General features: G+C 47.9%; 7 protein-coding genes across 7 annotated transcripts; 4 read left to right on the forward strand and 3 right to left on the reverse strand.

The window, feature by feature from the left end:
- Positions 1-14: 14 nt before the first annotated feature.
- On the reverse strand, positions 15-1,695 carry F5147DRAFT_719620 (uncharacterized protein). The gene is made up of 6 exons (XM_041438761.1): positions 1,574-1,695; positions 1,385-1,512; positions 1,201-1,320; positions 1,035-1,143; positions 443-979; positions 15-393 (listed from the first exon to the last, which is right to left on the reverse strand). The coding sequence occupies exons 1-6, from the start codon at positions 1,607-1,609 to the stop codon at positions 151-153; spliced, it is 1,173 nt and encodes a 390-aa protein (XP_041287591.1). The 5' UTR covers positions 1,610-1,695; the 3' UTR covers positions 15-150.
- Positions 1,696-1,727: 32 nt separating this feature from the next.
- On the forward strand, positions 1,728-5,947 carry F5147DRAFT_719640 (uncharacterized protein). Its single transcript, XM_041438762.1, has 22 exons — positions 1,728-1,789; positions 1,864-1,993; positions 2,053-2,192; positions 2,248-2,356; positions 2,409-2,425; positions 2,473-2,970; positions 3,025-3,201; positions 3,253-3,324; positions 3,382-3,516; positions 3,568-3,655; positions 3,702-3,841; positions 3,894-3,985; positions 4,037-4,280; positions 4,337-4,371; positions 4,420-4,495; positions 4,543-4,613; positions 4,664-4,722; positions 4,781-4,927; positions 4,976-5,118; positions 5,168-5,290; positions 5,340-5,414; positions 5,468-5,947. Exons 2-22 carry the CDS (start codon positions 1,936-1,938, stop codon positions 5,579-5,581), a joined length of 2,613 nt encoding a protein of 870 aa, XP_041287592.1. The 5' UTR covers positions 1,728-1,789; positions 1,864-1,935; the 3' UTR covers positions 5,582-5,947.
- Positions 5,948-6,214: 267 nt separating this feature from the next.
- On the forward strand, positions 6,215-8,076 carry F5147DRAFT_719647 (chaperonin 10-like protein). The gene is made up of 7 exons (XM_041438763.1): positions 6,215-6,462; positions 6,523-6,559; positions 6,618-6,679; positions 6,742-6,891; positions 6,943-7,312; positions 7,372-7,593; positions 7,645-8,076. Exons 1-7 carry the CDS (start codon positions 6,380-6,382, stop codon positions 7,978-7,980), a joined length of 1,260 nt encoding a protein of 419 aa, XP_041287593.1. The 5' UTR covers positions 6,215-6,379; the 3' UTR covers positions 7,981-8,076.
- A 135-nt stretch (positions 8,077-8,211) lies between these two features.
- Positions 8,212-12,849, reverse strand: F5147DRAFT_719657 (RecF/RecN/SMC). The gene is made up of 17 exons (XM_041438764.1): positions 12,765-12,849; positions 12,618-12,707; positions 12,457-12,561; positions 12,203-12,399; positions 11,781-12,155; positions 11,036-11,731; positions 10,849-10,988; positions 10,016-10,799; positions 9,764-9,962; positions 9,463-9,710; positions 9,107-9,403; positions 8,981-9,058; positions 8,844-8,928; positions 8,743-8,792; positions 8,646-8,688; positions 8,435-8,598; positions 8,212-8,385 (listed from the first exon to the last, which is right to left on the reverse strand). Exons 1-17 carry the CDS (start codon positions 12,802-12,804, stop codon positions 8,368-8,370), a joined length of 3,609 nt encoding a protein of 1,202 aa, XP_041287594.1. The 5' UTR covers positions 12,805-12,849; the 3' UTR covers positions 8,212-8,367.
- A 164-nt stretch (positions 12,850-13,013) lies between these two features.
- On the forward strand, positions 13,014-13,839 carry F5147DRAFT_719660 (putative 60S ribosomal protein L25). Its single transcript, XM_041438765.1, has 4 exons — positions 13,014-13,244; positions 13,296-13,445; positions 13,499-13,568; positions 13,618-13,839. Exons 1-4 carry the CDS (start codon positions 13,048-13,050, stop codon positions 13,630-13,632), a joined length of 432 nt encoding a protein of 143 aa, XP_041287595.1. The 5' UTR covers positions 13,014-13,047; the 3' UTR covers positions 13,633-13,839.
- Positions 13,840-14,224: 385 nt separating this feature from the next.
- F5147DRAFT_657112 (uncharacterized protein) lies at positions 14,225-15,379 on the reverse strand (the record flags this gene model as incomplete). Its single annotated transcript, XM_041434204.1, has 4 exons — positions 14,225-14,742; positions 14,794-14,880; positions 14,932-15,018; positions 15,070-15,379. 4 exons carry the CDS (start codon positions 15,377-15,379, stop codon positions 14,225-14,227), a joined length of 1,002 nt encoding a protein of 333 aa, XP_041287596.1.
- Positions 15,380-16,071: 692 nt separating this feature from the next.
- F5147DRAFT_584915 (uncharacterized protein) lies at positions 16,072-17,208 on the forward strand (the record flags this gene model as incomplete). The annotated part of the gene is made up of 2 exons (XM_041431821.1): positions 16,072-16,498; positions 16,550-17,208. The coding sequence occupies 2 exons, from the start codon at positions 16,072-16,074 to the stop codon at positions 17,206-17,208; spliced, it is 1,086 nt and encodes a 361-aa protein (XP_041287597.1).
- Between the last annotated feature and the right edge of the window lie 481 nt (positions 17,209-17,689).

Below are 17,689 nucleotides of genomic sequence, written 5' to 3' on the forward strand. Positions count from 1 at the left end.
CTACAGTGCTGTGATATACATACTCCAGCTTAGTCAGGTACTAGTGGTTTCTCAGCACTATCACAAAGCCACGTTGGAATAATATCTACATGTGTATGACAGTGCATCGATGCTGTGACTATTAATTTTACGCAACAATCAGGTTATATATCAAGCCTTCGAACCACATGTCTCCCAAAGCCCCTTTAAAAGTGTTTTCTCCTCCTTGTTCATGAATAGCATAATCGTGCCAAACCGCTGGACTTTTGATAACGACACCAAGTATTCACGCACATCACTAGGAGCCGCGATTTGTAGATCTATGACTCGTTCAAAATGCTGAAGTATTGATGAAAGCAAAACTGGCTCCAGCGATGCCTGGAACATCTTAGGAAGGGACAATGGTGGTATTCTCTGAACAATTCAGGTTAGAAATGTGGGGCAGAGAGGTCGAATTACATACAGAGAAGATGTTCCAACGATCTTCGTCTTTCATGTGAGATTCCCACATCTTTGTGAAGTTAAAAAGAGTCATAGGAGCTTGTGGGACAGTGTTGACCAAGGCTGGAAGCGAAGTTGTTACTGGAGCTACGCCGGTCAATTTATCATCCCTAGCAAACACTGTATGGTTGCCAGATGGCCGGAATATCCCCCCACCAATGCGTGATGGCTTTGCAGTGTCCCGTAACTGCTTTGCGTCTTTGAAACTTTCTGTTTTTGCTGAAGTAACTTGCTTCGGTGGAGGTGGCATAGTGCTCTGATCTGGTTTGATGCTTGATGAACTGGGTTCATTACTCCGAGGTAACGCTCGGGAAGAAATCGGCTGTAGCAGCCCATGATCTCCGAGACCTTTAAGCTGCTTTTCAGCATCTTCTACTGCGAGCTCTGCACCATGATGATGTGACGCTCTAGACGCTTCCTCGACGATCTCTATTGGAACGCGCCTCCGCTTTATCGCTAGAGTAGCCCCTGACGGTACAGTTATTGAGCGAGGGGTATTCTGTGGGTCAGAAGTCGCTTCAACAATCACGGTTTGTAATGTTTGCAGTACCCACTGCACTGTCATGCTTTTGCTTATGCTGTTGAATTAATTTCTCGACTTCTAAAAGCTCCTGCTTCACAGACTGATTTGAGGGTTCCAATTCGGATGCCCCCACGAAATCTATGAGATGAATGTTGAAATTCTTCATTATTTCTGCGTGGAAAATATTGTACTCCCCTGCACGGGCTTGATCCAAACAACCGAGAGCCTTTCGAGCCTGACCTCTCCGAAATAGAGCTTTTACATTGTTGGGGCTCAGCTTCAAAACGGTCGTACAATCTCGTTCTGCATCCTCATTCCTATAAACACAGGTTGGTTAATTGGTGGCAGACTTATGAGTGATATATAACAAAATGAACGTACTTGCCTAGTTTCAAGTACGCTGCTGCACGGTTGAGAGGAAATGTCGGGTCATTGGCATTCGCAAGAATTGCGGACGTATAATGGCCGATCGCAGCTGGGTAATCACCCGTCTTGAAGGCTGCATTGCCCTGTAAAGCGGAAGCCGTAAGAGGATGACGCCTGAAATGAGCAATGTTGACGACAACTCACCTGATCTTTCGCTATTTTCGCTCTATCTGATGCCATAGGATTTGGCGTCAAAGGTGCTGCTGGCAGCGGTAAAAAGCCGTGGTAAGTCAGCTAACGTAAAGCCAAGAGTAATGATATAAGTACAAATCGAGTCAGGTCTTATGAAATATGATATCCTCAGTCCCCAGTGTACGGCGCCACGCGATCAGCGCAGGCGTGAGTATTGAAGGCGAGCTAATTAGGTATGTATACGGTATTCGCTATTTTCACAAGACAGCTTTCATTATTTTGTCTGCTCAACAGCTTCCATTAGACCCAATTCATTTCTTGACTTAAGGAGCCTTAGCAGTGTCGGCACTTGAGCGGGGAGCATCTGTCTTATAATGGCAAATGTATCGCTACCTCGGGCCAGCGGTGCCAGCACAACAGTAGTTCCCCATCGTACGTTTACTCCACCATGTCACTCTCGACTAATCCTGACATTCCACGCGATGGACAAGCGTCCGTTAGCCGTCCCATCAGCTCAGCTGCGCCGCTTCCTCGCTTGCTACACTCCCTTGGAGATGAAAATAAATCTGTCCTCAGTTTAATGGCGAATGCCGACCATATCTTTACTGGTGGACAAGGTCAAGATATTGCGGTGTGTGCCAGGGCTTACTGATCAAGTCATTATTCTAATGGCTATGCTATCCAAGGTCTGGGATAGACACAAGTTTACGCTCAAGACTTCCCTTCGTGGTCATAGCGGAAGCATACTGGCCCTTGAGCTTGCGGAGGAGAAAGGCTGGCTTTTTAGTGCTTCAGGTAGGTCTTCTCCGAATACTTTCATTTACCATCTTCTTAGCACTATGACTAGGTGACAGTACTGTCAGAGTATGTTTATCTCCTTTGATAGGTAGGCTTCCACTGACGGAAGTCAGGTATGGTCCACAGTAACCTTTCTGCCAGTCTACATCCTGAATCCATACCTTGAAACGGGAGCAGGCGATTTATTCTCTCTCGCTTGGAACCCCGCAATGCAGATCATCTACATTGGTTGTCAGAACACTTCGCTTCAATGGCAAGGGTTCTGTAAGTTTCAGCTCGACCGACACGTGGAAGAGCAATGGGGCTCAGGCACATCAACTCCAACTCGTAAAGTCCACAAATTCTTCGATAGTTATCCACAATACACCCATCGCCCTGCGGATCTTCAAGCTAACAACTTCAGCTTGTCTTCCTCAATCAGTCAGGGCGCATTCGTTGGGACTAACGCTTTGATAAATATCTCAGCAGCGAATGTCATCGACTCTGCTCATTTTGGCTACATATATTGCATGGCTCTTTTGCCTTCGACAAGGGAAGGCACAGGATACCTTGCACAAAAGCCGGCGCAGAGTTATTATCTCGTCACTGGAAGTGGGGATGAAACCGTCAAGGTTTGTCTCATCTCAAGTTAAGGGATGCGTCAGCCGACTTCGTACTGTTGATAGATTTGGCGCTGCAACCCATCCGGTCTCAACATGATGCACTCTTTCGACTGTCAGCATGGTGCTGTGCTTTCGATCGTTGCTTCCGGGGAGACAATATATGCTGGATGCCAAGATGGGCACGTGAAGGTGCTTGACTTCGAAACACGGACTCTTGTTAGATCGATCATTGTTCAAGAAGTAGGCGCATCCATGTATATTTTAGTGCGGAACCTCATATTTATATACCAGAATGTCGACGTCCTTTCGCTATCGATCATGCAGTCTGATCTTTACACATGCTCTGCCAATGGTCACATTCATGTAGGCGTGGAAGGTTACTTTTTTCGTCACCACCTGAATTACCTTTGTACCTGACAGAGATGGTCTTCTTCGTTTGATTGCATAGCGTCGTGGGAAGCTCACGACGGTATTGTGCTCTCCTCTGTTGTCTCCTGTTCGTCTGATCGCAAGTCGTTTTGTCTCATTACTGGGGCGAACGATGGTTTCGTTAAGGTGTTGTGTCGTAGTGTTTGTTGATGACTTATGAATACTGACAGCCTGCAGGTTTGGGCAATTACTCCAGAAGCCGAGGTCAACCTTTCCCAGTTGCACGAGACCAGCGCGTTGATATCCGATTCAGATGTTACCCAAGGCATGTCATGTTGCGATCTATGCCCCTCAATCACTCAATTTTATAGGAGATACAATGACTTATGCACTCTCCAAGTTCGTGTCAATACCGAGTGTAAGCAGCGACCCGAATCATAGAGAAGACTGTCGTCAAGCCGCAATTTGGCTGAAGAAGGGCTTGAACCAGCTAGGTGCTCAGTCGACTCTGGTAAATTTACTCGTTTCGTCCCAGCATTTTTTGCTTATATACAGCATCTCAGCTACCTACGCGCGAAGCCGGAAGTCCCCTTGTTCTAGGGACTTTTCATGGAACTGAAGGGAAACATCCAAAGCCAAGAATACTATTTTACGGGTACTACATCTGTTTCATAAGTCTCATGTCCCCTCATAATTTAAACAACAGGCACTACGACGTTATTTCTGCCCCTCCGGATGGGTGGGATACCGATCCCTTCACTGTGACAGGCCGTAACGGTTATCTGTATGGACGAGGGGTGACGGATAATAAGGGCCCTATTATGGCTGTGGCTTGCGCTGCTGCCGAACTTCTTCAAGACCGCGCTCTTGGCATTGATCTTGTTTTTCTTATCGAGGGTGAGGAGGAGACTGGAAGTGTTGGATTTGTTGATGCAATAAAAGAACACAAAGTGGGATCGCGTCATATTACGCTCACACGACCACGCTCATTTCCGTTATTTTTCAGCACCAGATCGGGAACATAGATGCCATCTTACTCAGGTATGTTGGTATCGATCATCTCCCTTTCTTTTTATTCATTTGCGGTAGTAACTCGACCTGGATTTCTGAACATCATCCTTGTATTACATATGGTCTTCGCGGTGTCGTACACTCAACAGTGGAGGTACGAACTTTCGCTATTACGGTACCTCAAGCTGACATGTAGTGCAGATAACAAGTGGTGTACCAGACTTGCACTCTGGTGTCGAAGGAGGTGCTGCCCCGGAGCCAATGTTTGATATGTAGGTTAAAGAAACCCCAATGGTCAGATCCGGACTCACGTTAATATCAGGATTCGCCTTCTCGGAACTCTGATGGATGGTGAGGGAAAGGTGACTATACCAAATTTTTGTTCGTCACATCCACTGCGCATCGATTTTGGTTGGCTAGGCTGATGTGACGTTCACAGACAACCCTGTTCGCCATCAGACCGAGGCCGAAAAGCAATTGTACGACGTTTTGTCCAATGTGACCCAAACGCCTGGCTCTGTGCTATCTTCGCGATGGAGTGAGCCGTCCTTGACTGTACATGATATAGACGTATCTGGACCTAGGAGTAAGTCAGGCATTCCACTCTTATCTGAATGTTACTCATCATGCCAAGACTCAACTGTAATCCCGGGAAAGGTCACTGCGAAGGTGTCCCTCCGCATTGTTCCAGATCAGGATTTGCAAACCATTGCTCAGTCTTTGGTTAATCATCTTAGAGGGATCTTCGACAAATTCCAATCACCTAATCAGCTTTCTGTGCGTGATACATGTTATCCATGATTCTACGGCTCACGATATCTCATAGGTGAGCATTGACCGCACGGCCGATTGGTGGCTCGGCAATTTGGATGGCCCCTGGTTCAAAGCACTCAAGGCTGCTGTGCACGATGAATGGAATGTAGAGCCATTACTCATCCGAGAGGGTGGCGTGAGTGATTTGCGTGGATCAGGCTTCCTCTTGCTCACTGCTTATGAAGTCCATCCCATCGATTCCTTATCTAGAGAAAGAATTTGGCTGCCCAGCACTTCACCTCCCACTAGGACAAAGCACGGTGCGTCCAGTCTTGACTGTTTTATTCCTTGAAGCTAATTATCAGCAACCAAGGACCAAGCTCATTTGCCTAATGAACGCATTTCTCTGGATAATTTATCTAGAGGAAAGTCGGTCATAAAGCGTTTCTTATCGATAGCTACAAATTTTCATGCCCCGACCGAGTGAAAAATGCTTGGTCTTGATATGCACGTACGCGCTCCCTATTATAATTTCTTTTTTTGAAATTCTACAAGAGGATATTGTGGACAGTTAATTACCGTAGGCTCTATTTGCAACCACATACAGTCACAAGTTGTGCAACTTGCTGAAACCTCGTAAGAACGAATTCACATACATTCGTTCCAAACTTATCAGTCACTTGACCGCTATTCAACTGAGTTGTACGTGCATGTATGACGTTCATCCTGATATCCGTAAGTTCCAGCCTTGTTCCAGCCGGGTTCGAGATCAGCCCGGCTTACTATGGTCCAGTGGCGTAGCTATATTGTGACACAGGGCGATGTGCACGGTTCAGTCGAAAATTAATTCGACAAAGAAAGAGAAATAGTTACAGTAACTGAACATATGTCTAGACCTAGTATACGTATGAAATAATGAAATTGAACTAGCCCGATGAATACACGAAGAACACAAGTCGAAGTTTGTGCACGAGATCATGCATACTATGCATCGTGTGCGGCATTGACGGTGTCAAAATTGGCGGCACGGGACATTCCGGTTAGGTCACATGCACAGCTCGGGCTACCTACGTGAGATCACGAGTCTAGACGTCTATGTTCCAGCAACATCAAGTGACCCGGTGAGAGTCATGAGGTCTTCTAGCCTATATATTATTCCTATAGTTTTTGGCGCATACTAAGCCACAAATAATCATTATCAGTTTCCATCAATCCAATCAGCCTGACCACAGCCGCTCAGCGTAATTTGTCCAACTGTGCAGTGATCAAATCCAACAAGACTCCCATGACTTCTGTGACTTCACAACGTGCTGTGCGGTGGCACCCGCCCTCTTATGATATCCGTATCGAAACCCTTCCCATTCCAAAGTATGTTGATTTCTCGCTTGTGGCATCATAGGATCGCACTGAGTTGCATTTTGTTTCAAGGATTGAGCACCCAGATGATGCGATAGTAAAGATTCAGGTTCGCAGATGTGCAGCAAACTTCATCAACTCTTGAGTTTTAATGCACGCACCCAAAGCTTGCTGGGCTATGCGGTAGTGATTTACATATGTACCGTGGAACAGCGAGGCTCACGGAACCGTAAATAAATCCAATCATTATCAGTGTGCCTTCTGAACTCAATAGATATATTTTGTTGGCAGTTGCATCATGGGCCATGAGTTCATCGGTGAAGTTGTTGCCCTCGGTGCGAGTTTTCATCCCAGCTCTACAGGTCGTCCGCACTTGTATTCCACACTTCATATCGGCGATAAGATTGTCTCGCCGTTTACTGTCTCTTGTGGAGAGTGCCAGTACGTCAGTTTTGTTTTGCCAGCCTCAACTAGTATTCACATGTGCTGCAGTTTTTGCAGAGTAGGATTTACGTGCCGTTGCGTCGAGTCCCGCCTATTTGGCACTCCTCTGACTCCAGGAGGACAAGCTCAATATGTTCGCGTTCCTCGGGCTGGAGGCACCTTGTACAGTCTGCAAGACATTCCTGATGGATCTTTGCTTGCCGACTCCTCTTTGCTGTTACTGTGCGATATTCTTCCGACTGGAGTATTTGCCGCATTTCAGTCACTCAGTCATGCCAAAACCTTACCCTTTACAACCAGACAACCTTATCCGCTTAGTGCGAGTCCGCCGCAGATCGGAAATGCTTCATTTTTACCCTTCTTGGAAGAAGATACATCATTGACTATGGCGGTGATAGGGCTTGGCCCCGTGGGGGTGGTGAGTTCACTGTGCTTACCCAACACCATGTTTTGATATGGTCGTCATGCCCTCACTAGTGCACGTGTATCGCTCTTCTTGACATGCTTGTCACGCGAAAGCTGAAGTTCAATGTGATAGCCATTGACCCGAATGAAGCCAGGAGGGCAAAAATGGCATCGATATACTCAATTATCGGCGGCAACCACCAGTTTGGTGAATTTCAAGTAGCTGACACCAACAATGTCAAAGAACTTGTTGCAAATTTGACCAAGGGATTCGGTTGCAACGCTGTTCTAGAAGTGAGCTCCATGCAACCTGCTGTAGACCTTGACTTGAATCATCACTCGAAGGTTGTTGGTAATACCAGTGCGCTTCGGCTAGCTTACGAACTTGTACGGCCGTTTGGCTGTATCAATTCTGTTGGGGTTCACAGTGACCATACTGTGCCGTATAAAGGGGTTGAGCTTTACGACAAGAATGTATCACTTGACTTTGGTCGGTGTCCAGTGCGTGCTATGTTCCCAATGGCACTGGAACTACTCCTGAAAAGGCAGGATGTACTGGGATCGGTGGGTGGGGAAACGAGCTTGGTGGAGAAAATTGCGAGTTTAGATGATGCAGTGCAGATATATGACGACTTTGACAAAGGGAAATGCGGTAAGGTTTTATTCGATCCATTCAAGTAGTATATACGAGCCAGGAGCTGTCCGGCGTTGCTTTACGAATTGCACAAGACACAGGTGTTACATTGGGCATTGGAAATCCAAATGGCTCTTTCTCTACTAATGAAATAAGTGTTACCTCTAAGGGAGGTGACACTCATATCCAACACTGCTTACTTTGCTCAAGTCATAGGCACATACCAGTGCGCTCTCACATATCTCCAAACGATAAAAAAACTCGGACAGATGCAGCTGGAGAGGTGAAATCGAACGCTGAGCTGAAAATTCTGACAGGGCCTCGTCTCTAGTACAGGATAATTGCGAAAACACGAGAAGCGAAGAAATATTATATAGCGTATGGTAAGAGAACACTTTGTTTGATGTTTGGGCGACGCAGAGTTATATGAATAATTATTGAGCTTGGGCCTCCTAAAAAAATACTGGTTACAATCCGACAAGTAGAAAACAAAGGACAAACCTGGTCCACGAACTCCATAGCCTCCTCTCGCTTGATGCTTCTGATGGAACTGACTTTCTGATTGTTGAAGAGCACACCATAAAACTTGTCCGCAGTGACCAACATTTCTGGCCTGAAAGTAGTCGTAATGAACTGAGCTGAATGTGAAAGAGATTTGATCATGTCTGGACAGGGATCAGCATCGATTTGTGATGTGCTACAGGGCACTTACTTGCGACAGCAGTTCGATACTGCGCGTCCAGATTTGCGTCGATCTACGCGAAACAACGTAATCAAGCAGCATATCCAGTGTAATTATCTCAACGCACCTCATCAAATAAGTAGAAAGGAGCTGGATCACATTTCTGGATGGCGAAAACTGGAGGGAAAAGCTCAAAAACATGGTTGTCTCTGACAGAAATACGGTTACCTGTTGCGAGTGCGACGAGGGATTTTTGACCCCCTGATAGCTGCTGTATCCGAAGTCCTTCATCGACCTTGGAGTTGAAGGATACCTATCATACCATACATTAAGTAGAAATAGCACAGCAGTCGTAAAACAATTGCCTTTATCGATATGCCAGTGTAATTGTCAATGCTACTTTGCTGTGTATCATCTCCTTCGTCCATAGCTTCATCTTCATCCTGTAGCAGATTAAGCAAAGTTATTTGACGCATAATTGTCCTATTTACCTGGTCTATCCGACGCTGAATGATCAACCGCCCACGGCCGGCAGGAACGAGTTTGTCGAAGACCTCTTCAAAATTGCTGGCGACTTGTTTGAATGTCCGCTCGATCGCTTCATCCTTTCGCTGGTCCAGTACTTGTACTAGCTCCTCGATCGACGTGGCCGACTTGTCTAGATCTTCCCTGCGCTGCAGGAGTTGGTCTCGCTGTTTTGTGAAAGAATTATACTGTTCGAAAGCCTTTTTGTTCACATGCGCGAACTTCTTCAACCCTTCGTTGACAGTGTGTAGTTTCTTCACCAGCTAAGTGGTTGGATTATTAGCATACAAAGTTCGGAGATGAACAGCTGGTAAACCCGTACTCGATCAAGTTTTTCGTTGGTATACTTCTCAAAAGCTTCCTCTGGAAGTACGCCTAGATCTCGGATATTGCGGTTGCACTCCTCCTTACGACCGACAAGCATCTGTTTCTTAGCTAGGTACCGCTCAGTATTCTTCTGCAGTTTCGTGACACTGCGACTATCCTCCGATTGTTGATTCTGGGCCTTCTCCAAGTTGGATCGAAGATCCTGTAGGTCAGCCGTCAATTTATCGAAATCCTTTTCTGCCTCTGTGAGAATACATTTGGTATACGCAGACACAATGAACTAGTCAGGAGCGAACCTTGTGCGCGCTTTGTCGAAGTGGATATAGAAGCATCGAGGGACTTGAGTTCACGCAATCGCGCATCCAGATTATCGGCGGATGACACTTCTCCATTCGCCGAGTCACCCAATGACTGCAATGTTGCCTGCAGCTCGTTCTCTTTCCGCCGGAGGCTTTCATTAAGCTCGATTTCCAAGAGGTTTTTACTGCTATCAAGCTATGCGTGATATTAGTTATGTGGTCCAGAATGGAGTTTGCTAGTGCACCTACTTCCATTCTCGATTTGCTGAGCTCGAGCACTCGCTTGCGCCTTTCATCCACTTGTTGACCAAGAGTATCGATCAGATTGGCTTCGTCATCAGTCAGTGCCCGTGTAAGGGGGCTCGCAAGCTCAGTGCGGTACCCCTGCAGCCGCTGTACAATGCCGCTCAGTTCCGTCTCTAATTCATCCGCTTCATTTTCCAGAGCTACAACACCCTCGCTCAATCTCTCGCGCTCCCTCGAGAACGATAGCGAGTCCGAAAGGAGGACCTCGCGTGCTTCCTTTGCTTGCGCCTGCTGAACGCTAAGGACTTGAATCTTCCCTGTCACCTTCGTGATCTCCTGCTCAAGCGTGGTGATGGCAGCTTTAACTTCTTTGGCACGCTTATCTTCCGCCTCAAACTTGGAGCGCCATGTCGCTACATTCTTAACGGCTTCAATGCGCGAGCGGCGCACGTCGTGGTAACCACCTGTAAGAGCACCCTTACGATCAACCTTATCACCGTCCAGTGTGATGGTGTTAACGCCGTGACTCTTGACATACGCAGCAGCAACCGTAAGGTCGCGGCATACCCAAGTCTTTCCAAACACCTGCTGGAATGCCTTGCCATGCGCAGAATCATACGAGAGCTTCTCGAGGAGAGGAAGGGCGTCTTGATTTGGAGGGATAGTGGGCTGTTTTGGTTTGAGGCGATTGAGAGGCATGAAGGTCACACGGCCGTTCTTTTCTCGTAGCATGATGTCGAGGACCTTCTGTGCAGTCGCATCGGTATCGACTACGACGTGGAAGAGACTGTCAGGCGTAAGCATAAGTAGAGATCGATGCAAATGGGGCGGTGTACCTGTTCCCAGCGGTAAGTTCGATAGCGGTGCTAAATGTCGAGTCTGGTATCTCGAAAAGACGGTACAATGGACCATATACACCCTCCAGGTTGTGTCGCTCTGCGATCCTGTCAACGGCGCGGAGACCAGAGCCAGTGTCCTAAAACAATAAACGAATATTCATCAATCGAGGGCGCGCATACTCACTTTGTCCATCATACCCGCAAGGTTGCGCTCAGCGGCCCTCAACTCGTCACCGGCATGCGCAAGTAGCCCATCCAACTTGGTGTCCTCACGCCACAACTCCTTCCTGCGCTCAATAAGTTCGGTCTGCTGCTCTTTGAGTGTTGTGACCTGCTCTCCAATGTCTTTCACACGCGTTCTACCATCTTCCAAGCTCCCCTGAATGTTATCGATTCTCCGCTCCATCTCAGCAACGTTCTGCATTTTCTGTGTGGCATCTTTGCGAGTGGAATCGAGCGCTGCAGAACGAGCCCGTTGATATACCTCCATACTCGCAATTTCCTGCTTGAGGTATGTATCGCGCTCTGCCTTTGTGCGGAAGCGGTTGACACGACCTTGCTTTGCAAAGAGCGCGTTAAGCTGGGTACGAGCCTCTTCCATCTTACGCTTTTCTGCACTTTCATTTGTGCGGGCTTTCTCCCATTGTGGAATCAATTCACGTAGTTCGCGCTCTTTGCCCTGCGTGACTTCTTGTACGGACGCAAGCTCTTGTTTGAGTGCACTATCGTCACGATCGCCTGTTGCACGGAGATCGGCAACAATGCATTCGAGTTCTGTACGAGCACGGATGAATTCATTGAGCTCGGAGTGTGCGTCTTTCCGTGATATTTGGAGAGACCGGAGAGAATGTTTCGCTTGCGAGATTTGTTGCTCTAGGCGCTATGGCTGTGTCAATAGTAGACTCAATGAGAGAGAAGGTTGGACAGACCTGTATCTCCTTCTCCCTGGTATCAAACTGCTCTCTCCTTACGTTGGCACCGTGCACTTCTCCTCGCCTCTCTTCATCGATCTCCTCCAAAGCTTCTCCAACCTCCTCCAACTCTCTCTGATACAGTGCATACTCGAGACACCGACGCTCTTTGTCTTTGTCCTGAAACTCGCGCAACTCTTCCTTCTCCTCCTCCAGCTCTGTAAGGCGAGAGTCGATGTAGTCAATAAGTTCATTGATCTTTGTGCGTTTGGCATCGGTCTCGGCCATGATACGAAGAGATTCGGTACGACGTTGTTCGTAGACTTTGGTGCCAGCAACTTCTTTCAGTAGGGCAAGGCGCTCGTGGTCCTTTGCATTTGTAAGGGCAGTGATCTGAAAGATTCTGTTAGAAGAGTATGGGAGAGTTAGGTAGCACGTACTCGTCCTTGCGGAACGATGTAATATGGATTGGACTTTGAGAATCCTGCACTCTCGAGGAGATTCATGACATCAGCTTTGCTAGCGCTTTTCTTGTCGAGACTGTATTCATCCTTCTTGAGACCGATGGTACGTCTTAAAATGACTTCTTCACGACCAGTTGGAAATCGATTATCAGAGTTGTCAAAAATAATTTCAACTGGGTTGCAAGTATGAGAAAGGGTGATAGAGTTAAAAGTAAAAAAAAAAATTGTACCGTATGCAGATAGTGTAGTCGTGACAGAAACACCTTCATGCAGGAGAGCCTGCCGCTCCTCTCTGGACATAGAGGTGTATGCATCGGACAATACAAAGCGAATGGCTAAGGGGGGTGTAGGAGTAAGATCGAGAGAAATAGTTCAGAGGTACAACGGGCACCTGCAAAGAAATTGCTCTTGCCTGAGCCATTCCTACCTACGACGACATTATGACGAGGAGAGAAGGGCTCTATCTGTGTCTGATCACGGTCTGGTATAAACAGTGTGCAAAGTGAGATATTGCGGGATAAAGAATGGTCAAACTTACAAGACTTGAATCCCTGAATTGTCAAGGTCTTAATATACATCAAAGCTGGCGCGTATTCAACGCGTGCTGTATAGTAATAAGTATCTGGTAGACCCGTAGTGGCGCGTGTGACACGTGGTACAATTGCTTGTCACATATCACATGATGCTGTGACACATGTGACTAGGTAATATGTTTCGGGATATTCCGATTTCAACTGTATAGTAGTTCGGGGATTAGCGATCTACCTGATCATCGGCCTCCTAGTAATACAGGCGACGGGCAGAATAACTCCAAAATCAATATGGCCCCTACTAATGTCAAGGCGAAGGCTGCCAAAAAGGCTGCTTTGCAGGGCGTGCACTCGCATTCAACACGGAAGCAGCGATACTCTGTAACATTCCACCGTCCCAAGACACTCCGCCTACCCAGGAATCCCAAGTACCCTCGCAAATCTATCCCCCATGCGCCACGAATGGACCAGTTCCGAACCATCGTCTCGTGCGTTTTATGCTACATAACACCAATTAATTTTTGATCGTTTAATGACAGTCCACTGAACACGGAATCGGCGATGAAGAAGATCGAGGAGCACAACACCCTCGTCTTTATTGTTGACATAAAGTCGAATAAGCGACAAATCAAGGACGCCGTGAAAAAGCTTTACGATGTCCAGGCTGCTAAAATCAACACCCTGATTCGGTTCGTCTCCGTGCAATGAGCTTTAAGATTACATACAACCTGATTACCCTTAGACCTGATGGCAAGAAGAAGGCATACGTTCGGCTCACGTCTGACCACGACGCATTGGATGTTGCAAACAAGGTGATTCACTGCTAACATGCTGTTGATGTTGTTATTAACTATACTTTAGATCGGATTCATCTAAGTCTGTTGTTGCATTTTCTACCATTTCGTTGTGTATTGTCATACTACTCAATTATATGCACCTTGATGAATTTTCCCCTAGTTGTGATGTCGTTCCGAATTGTAGTCACAAAATCCATTAAGTTGCCAGTGCTACGTAGATGACCGTGGACTGCCTTTTTGGAAAGCTAAAAACGTTTCTGTAACTGAGATCATTTGTTGTTAGTTACCGTGTGATCGCGATTTGGTAGGAAACCTGCGCCCGTGCGCGCTATTAGAACGTTTCTGTCTTGTTCCTCCCCTCGTTTTTGGTTTCAAATTTTGCTGCTCCTGTGACGCTGCCGGCGACGTCTTGTCAATCATCGGTCAACTGGCTTCCAGGATTCAAGAATCTTCGTGTTTCAAAATATCTTAGAACCTACTTTTCACTCTCTTAGAGAGAGCAGAAACGCACACTCGTTCTATCCCTAGCGGACCCAAAGTCGCGCTGTCCTTGCTATCCAGCAATATTCTATCACCTCTATGTATTCTGTTATCTATTTTTTCCTTGCAACTGTGGTTTCCTCCCTTGTCGTTCCCCAGGTCGATGCACGACACTCATCATCCTCCAACTCTCACGCAAGGCGATCTTTGGCATTCAAGAAAAGAGCTCCTGATGACATTTTAGGTGGTCTTGGTGCGCATTTTATGTCGTTATTTGGTTTGGGTGATGTTCTAATGAGCTGGTTCTCAGATGGCATATTGAGTGGAATTGGAAGTGGACTTGCTATCAATACCCCAACGCCCTCTGCGTCCAGCAGTCCGACAGTCTCGTCCCCAGGCACTGACACGCTTACTACAAGCTCTAGCCCCTCAGCATTTGCGTCACCGACCAGCTCATCATGTATTGGGCTCTTGGGGCTAGGTTGTGATCCGCCCATGACTACCCTGTCTAGCTCGCCAACATCAATTTCTACTGGGACTGCTGCATTATCCAACCCCAACCCATCATCTACCACAACGTCATCCTGCGACGGACTCCTTGGTTTGGGGGTTGGTTGCTCACCTCCCTCGTCATCTCCCACTTCGAGCCAACCAGCTTCGAGCACGCCTGCAAGTTCTGGTTCTGTTGCCACCAGTTCGGCGGCACCTGCTACAACATCATCTTGTAATGGACTGCTTGGTTTGGGGATTGGTTGCTCACCTCCCTCGTCATCTCCCACGTCAAGCCAACCAGCTTTGAGCACACTTGCAAGTTCTGGTTCAATTGCCACCAGTTCGGCGGCTCCCGCTACAACATCATCTTGTAATGGACTGCTTGGTTTGGGGATTGGTTGCTCACCTCCCTCGTCATCTCCTACTTCGAGCCAACCAGCTTTGAGCACGCTTGCAAGTTCTGGTTCAGTTGCCACCAGTTCGGCGGCTCCCGCTACAACGTCATCTTGCGATGGACTTCTTGGTCTGGGGATTGGTTGCTCACCTCCCTCTTCATCTCCCACTTCGACCCAACCAGTCTCAAGCGAGCCTGTAAGTACTGGTTCTGCTGTCTTGAGCTCGGCAGCTCCCGCCACAACGTCGTCTTGTAATGGACTTCTTGGTCTTGGGATTGGTTGCCCACCTCCCTCTTCATCTCCTACTTCGACCCAACCAGTCTCAAGCGCGCCTGTAAGTTCTGCTGTCTTGAGTTCGGCAGCTCCCGCCACAACGTCTTGTGATGGATTACTTGGTTTGGGGATTGGTTGTTCAGCTCCCTCATCATTTCCCGCTTCGAGCCAACCAACTTCAAGCATGCCTGTAAGTTCTGGCGTCGCTTCCACCACGCTGTCGTCGTCGTGTGATGGGCTACTTGGCCTTGGCCTTGGTTGTCCACCTCCCACTTCAAGCCAGCCAGCTTCAAGCCCGTCCGTAACACCTACTTATCCTACCACTGGTCCGGTCGCTTCCACCACGCCGTCGTCGTCGTGTGATGGGCTACTTGGCCTTGGCCTTGGTTGCCCACCTCCCACTTCGACATCTACCGCTTTAAGCCAGCCAGCTTCAAGCCCGCCCGTGACTCCTGCTTATCCTACCACTAGTTCGGTTGCTTCCACCACGCCGTCGTCGTCGTGTGATGGGTTACTTGGCATTGGTATTGGTTGTCCCCTTCCTACCTCATCATCTACTACTTCAAGCCAGCTACCTTTGACTTCGCCTGTAACTTCTGGTCCTCCTATCACCACTTCGGTTGCTTCTACCTCAGTATCATCATCTTCGTCGACGACCGTTGATTGCACTGGGGCCCTGGGTCTCGGAATTGGTTGCACTCCATCATCCACGTCTGGTACAGTGTAAATTTCAATCCTATCGTGCTTGAGGCTGTTTGATCATACTCCGTTGCAGGACTACTACTACTACTGCTATCACGATTGGCACGAGTTCGAGCAATGGCATGTCCACAGCATCTGCTTCATCGACTATCATCAACTTTCCAAATAGTACGACCATGAGCAGCACTGGCACCCTTAATGAGACATCCACGTTATCGTTGTCAAGTACCTATACACTTCCCACCACGAATACCAACTACCAGTACCTGTCTACGGTCTCATCTCTGCTGGTCAATACCGTCACGCCCACACCGACAGCCTCCCCAACCAATTCAAATCCTGACATCCCAACGACGACGGTCTCGCTTGCATCCGCTCCGCCGGCCAGTCAGCCTTCTGCAGCACCGATTCCGACGTATCTCCCATCGGCGATTGAGCCACAGCCTACGCTCAATGTCCAAAATGTGCCAACTACTGACACTCTAATCAGCGTGTTGTTCAATCAGTCCCTGAACTGGAAGTGGGTTGCAACGAATTCGGATACCCAAGGACAGATATTTGAGTACTTCCCCTCGATAATTGCGACAGCACTTGGAATTGATTGTACGTGCTCCCAACATCGCAAAGTGCATTCGTACTAAAACTGTATTCCAGCTTCCCAGGTACAAAGCTACGAGCTGCTTGTCTACGAACCCTCGTCGTACACCGGCATTCAAGACGTCGAACTGCTAAGTACCCTCTGGCAGGGTTATATCCCTAATGACCAAGTCTCCACACTCGCTTCGCTTATCTCCAATAAAAAGTCCTCGTTCTATACCGGACAAGAAGGCAGTATACCCGCATCGCTTGCCCAATGTGTTGACCCCACTCTTGCACTGTCGTCCATATCAGGTCCCACTCCAGGCGGCAGCAGCACTAGCAGTAGTTCAAGTTCTTCCCAAGTCCGTGAGGACGCGATTATCGGTGTCGTAACGTCGCTTGGTGCCATCGCGCTCATCATCCTTGCAATCGTCGCTTATCGGTACTTCAAGCGCCGAAAAGAGGTCGCACATCGCCGTCTCTCTGAAAGCGTCGGTGATCCTGCAGGTGTACGCCCTGATGGTCAGGATTTTGATCGGGACAGTATCGGCGGCCAGCGGAGGCGGAGCTTTTACTACGCAGAAGACAGCTTACGTGGATACCAAGGTGTCCGGGGTGGTGATGATGATGGCTATGAGCGCCGTGTCTCTCCTCCCATCATGAGGGAACGCCGTCACCTCAACCCTGGAACTATTTCCGCTCCCATTCTGCAAGAGAGCAGTATGAACTGGTGAAGATGAAGCATTCTCCCAGCTACTCAGGGTGTTGTGGTCACAGCAATACGCAATTTTGAACACCCGTTCGGTTTGAAGTTGTTTGTATAGTTTTGGCTGTGGTGAGTTCGTGATCGCGGAGCCCGCCATTTGTTAAGCCCACGATCCTTTTCACAAGTAATTACTTCTCGTCACGGGCTGGCCTGCACCTTCTGATGGCAGTATACAGCATATATCCTTTGTATACCGTCTGGACATGCTTTTTACGATTCGTTTTTACTGATACCCCGGGTCAAGATTTTTTTGTTTTCTGAATAGCTGTTAACTGTTGATGTTGATGGACCTCGAGCAATGACCACTGTCATGGATGTAGACTGAGTTGCAAGCAAGGATATTTGATTTGCACTGAGCTTGAAAGGCCGATCGTTGCGATGCAGCGTGCGCATGTGCTGTAACTGCCTTCCTGATGAAGGCACTGCTGATCCGGGGGCTCAATAATTCA

The sequence above is a fragment of the Suillus discolor genome (genome assembly GCF_016758755.1).
Source record: "Suillus discolor strain FC423 chromosome Unknown F5147scaffold_78, whole genome shotgun sequence".
NCBI classification, from domain to species: Eukaryota; Fungi; Basidiomycota; class Agaricomycetes; order Boletales; family Suillaceae; genus Suillus; species Suillus discolor.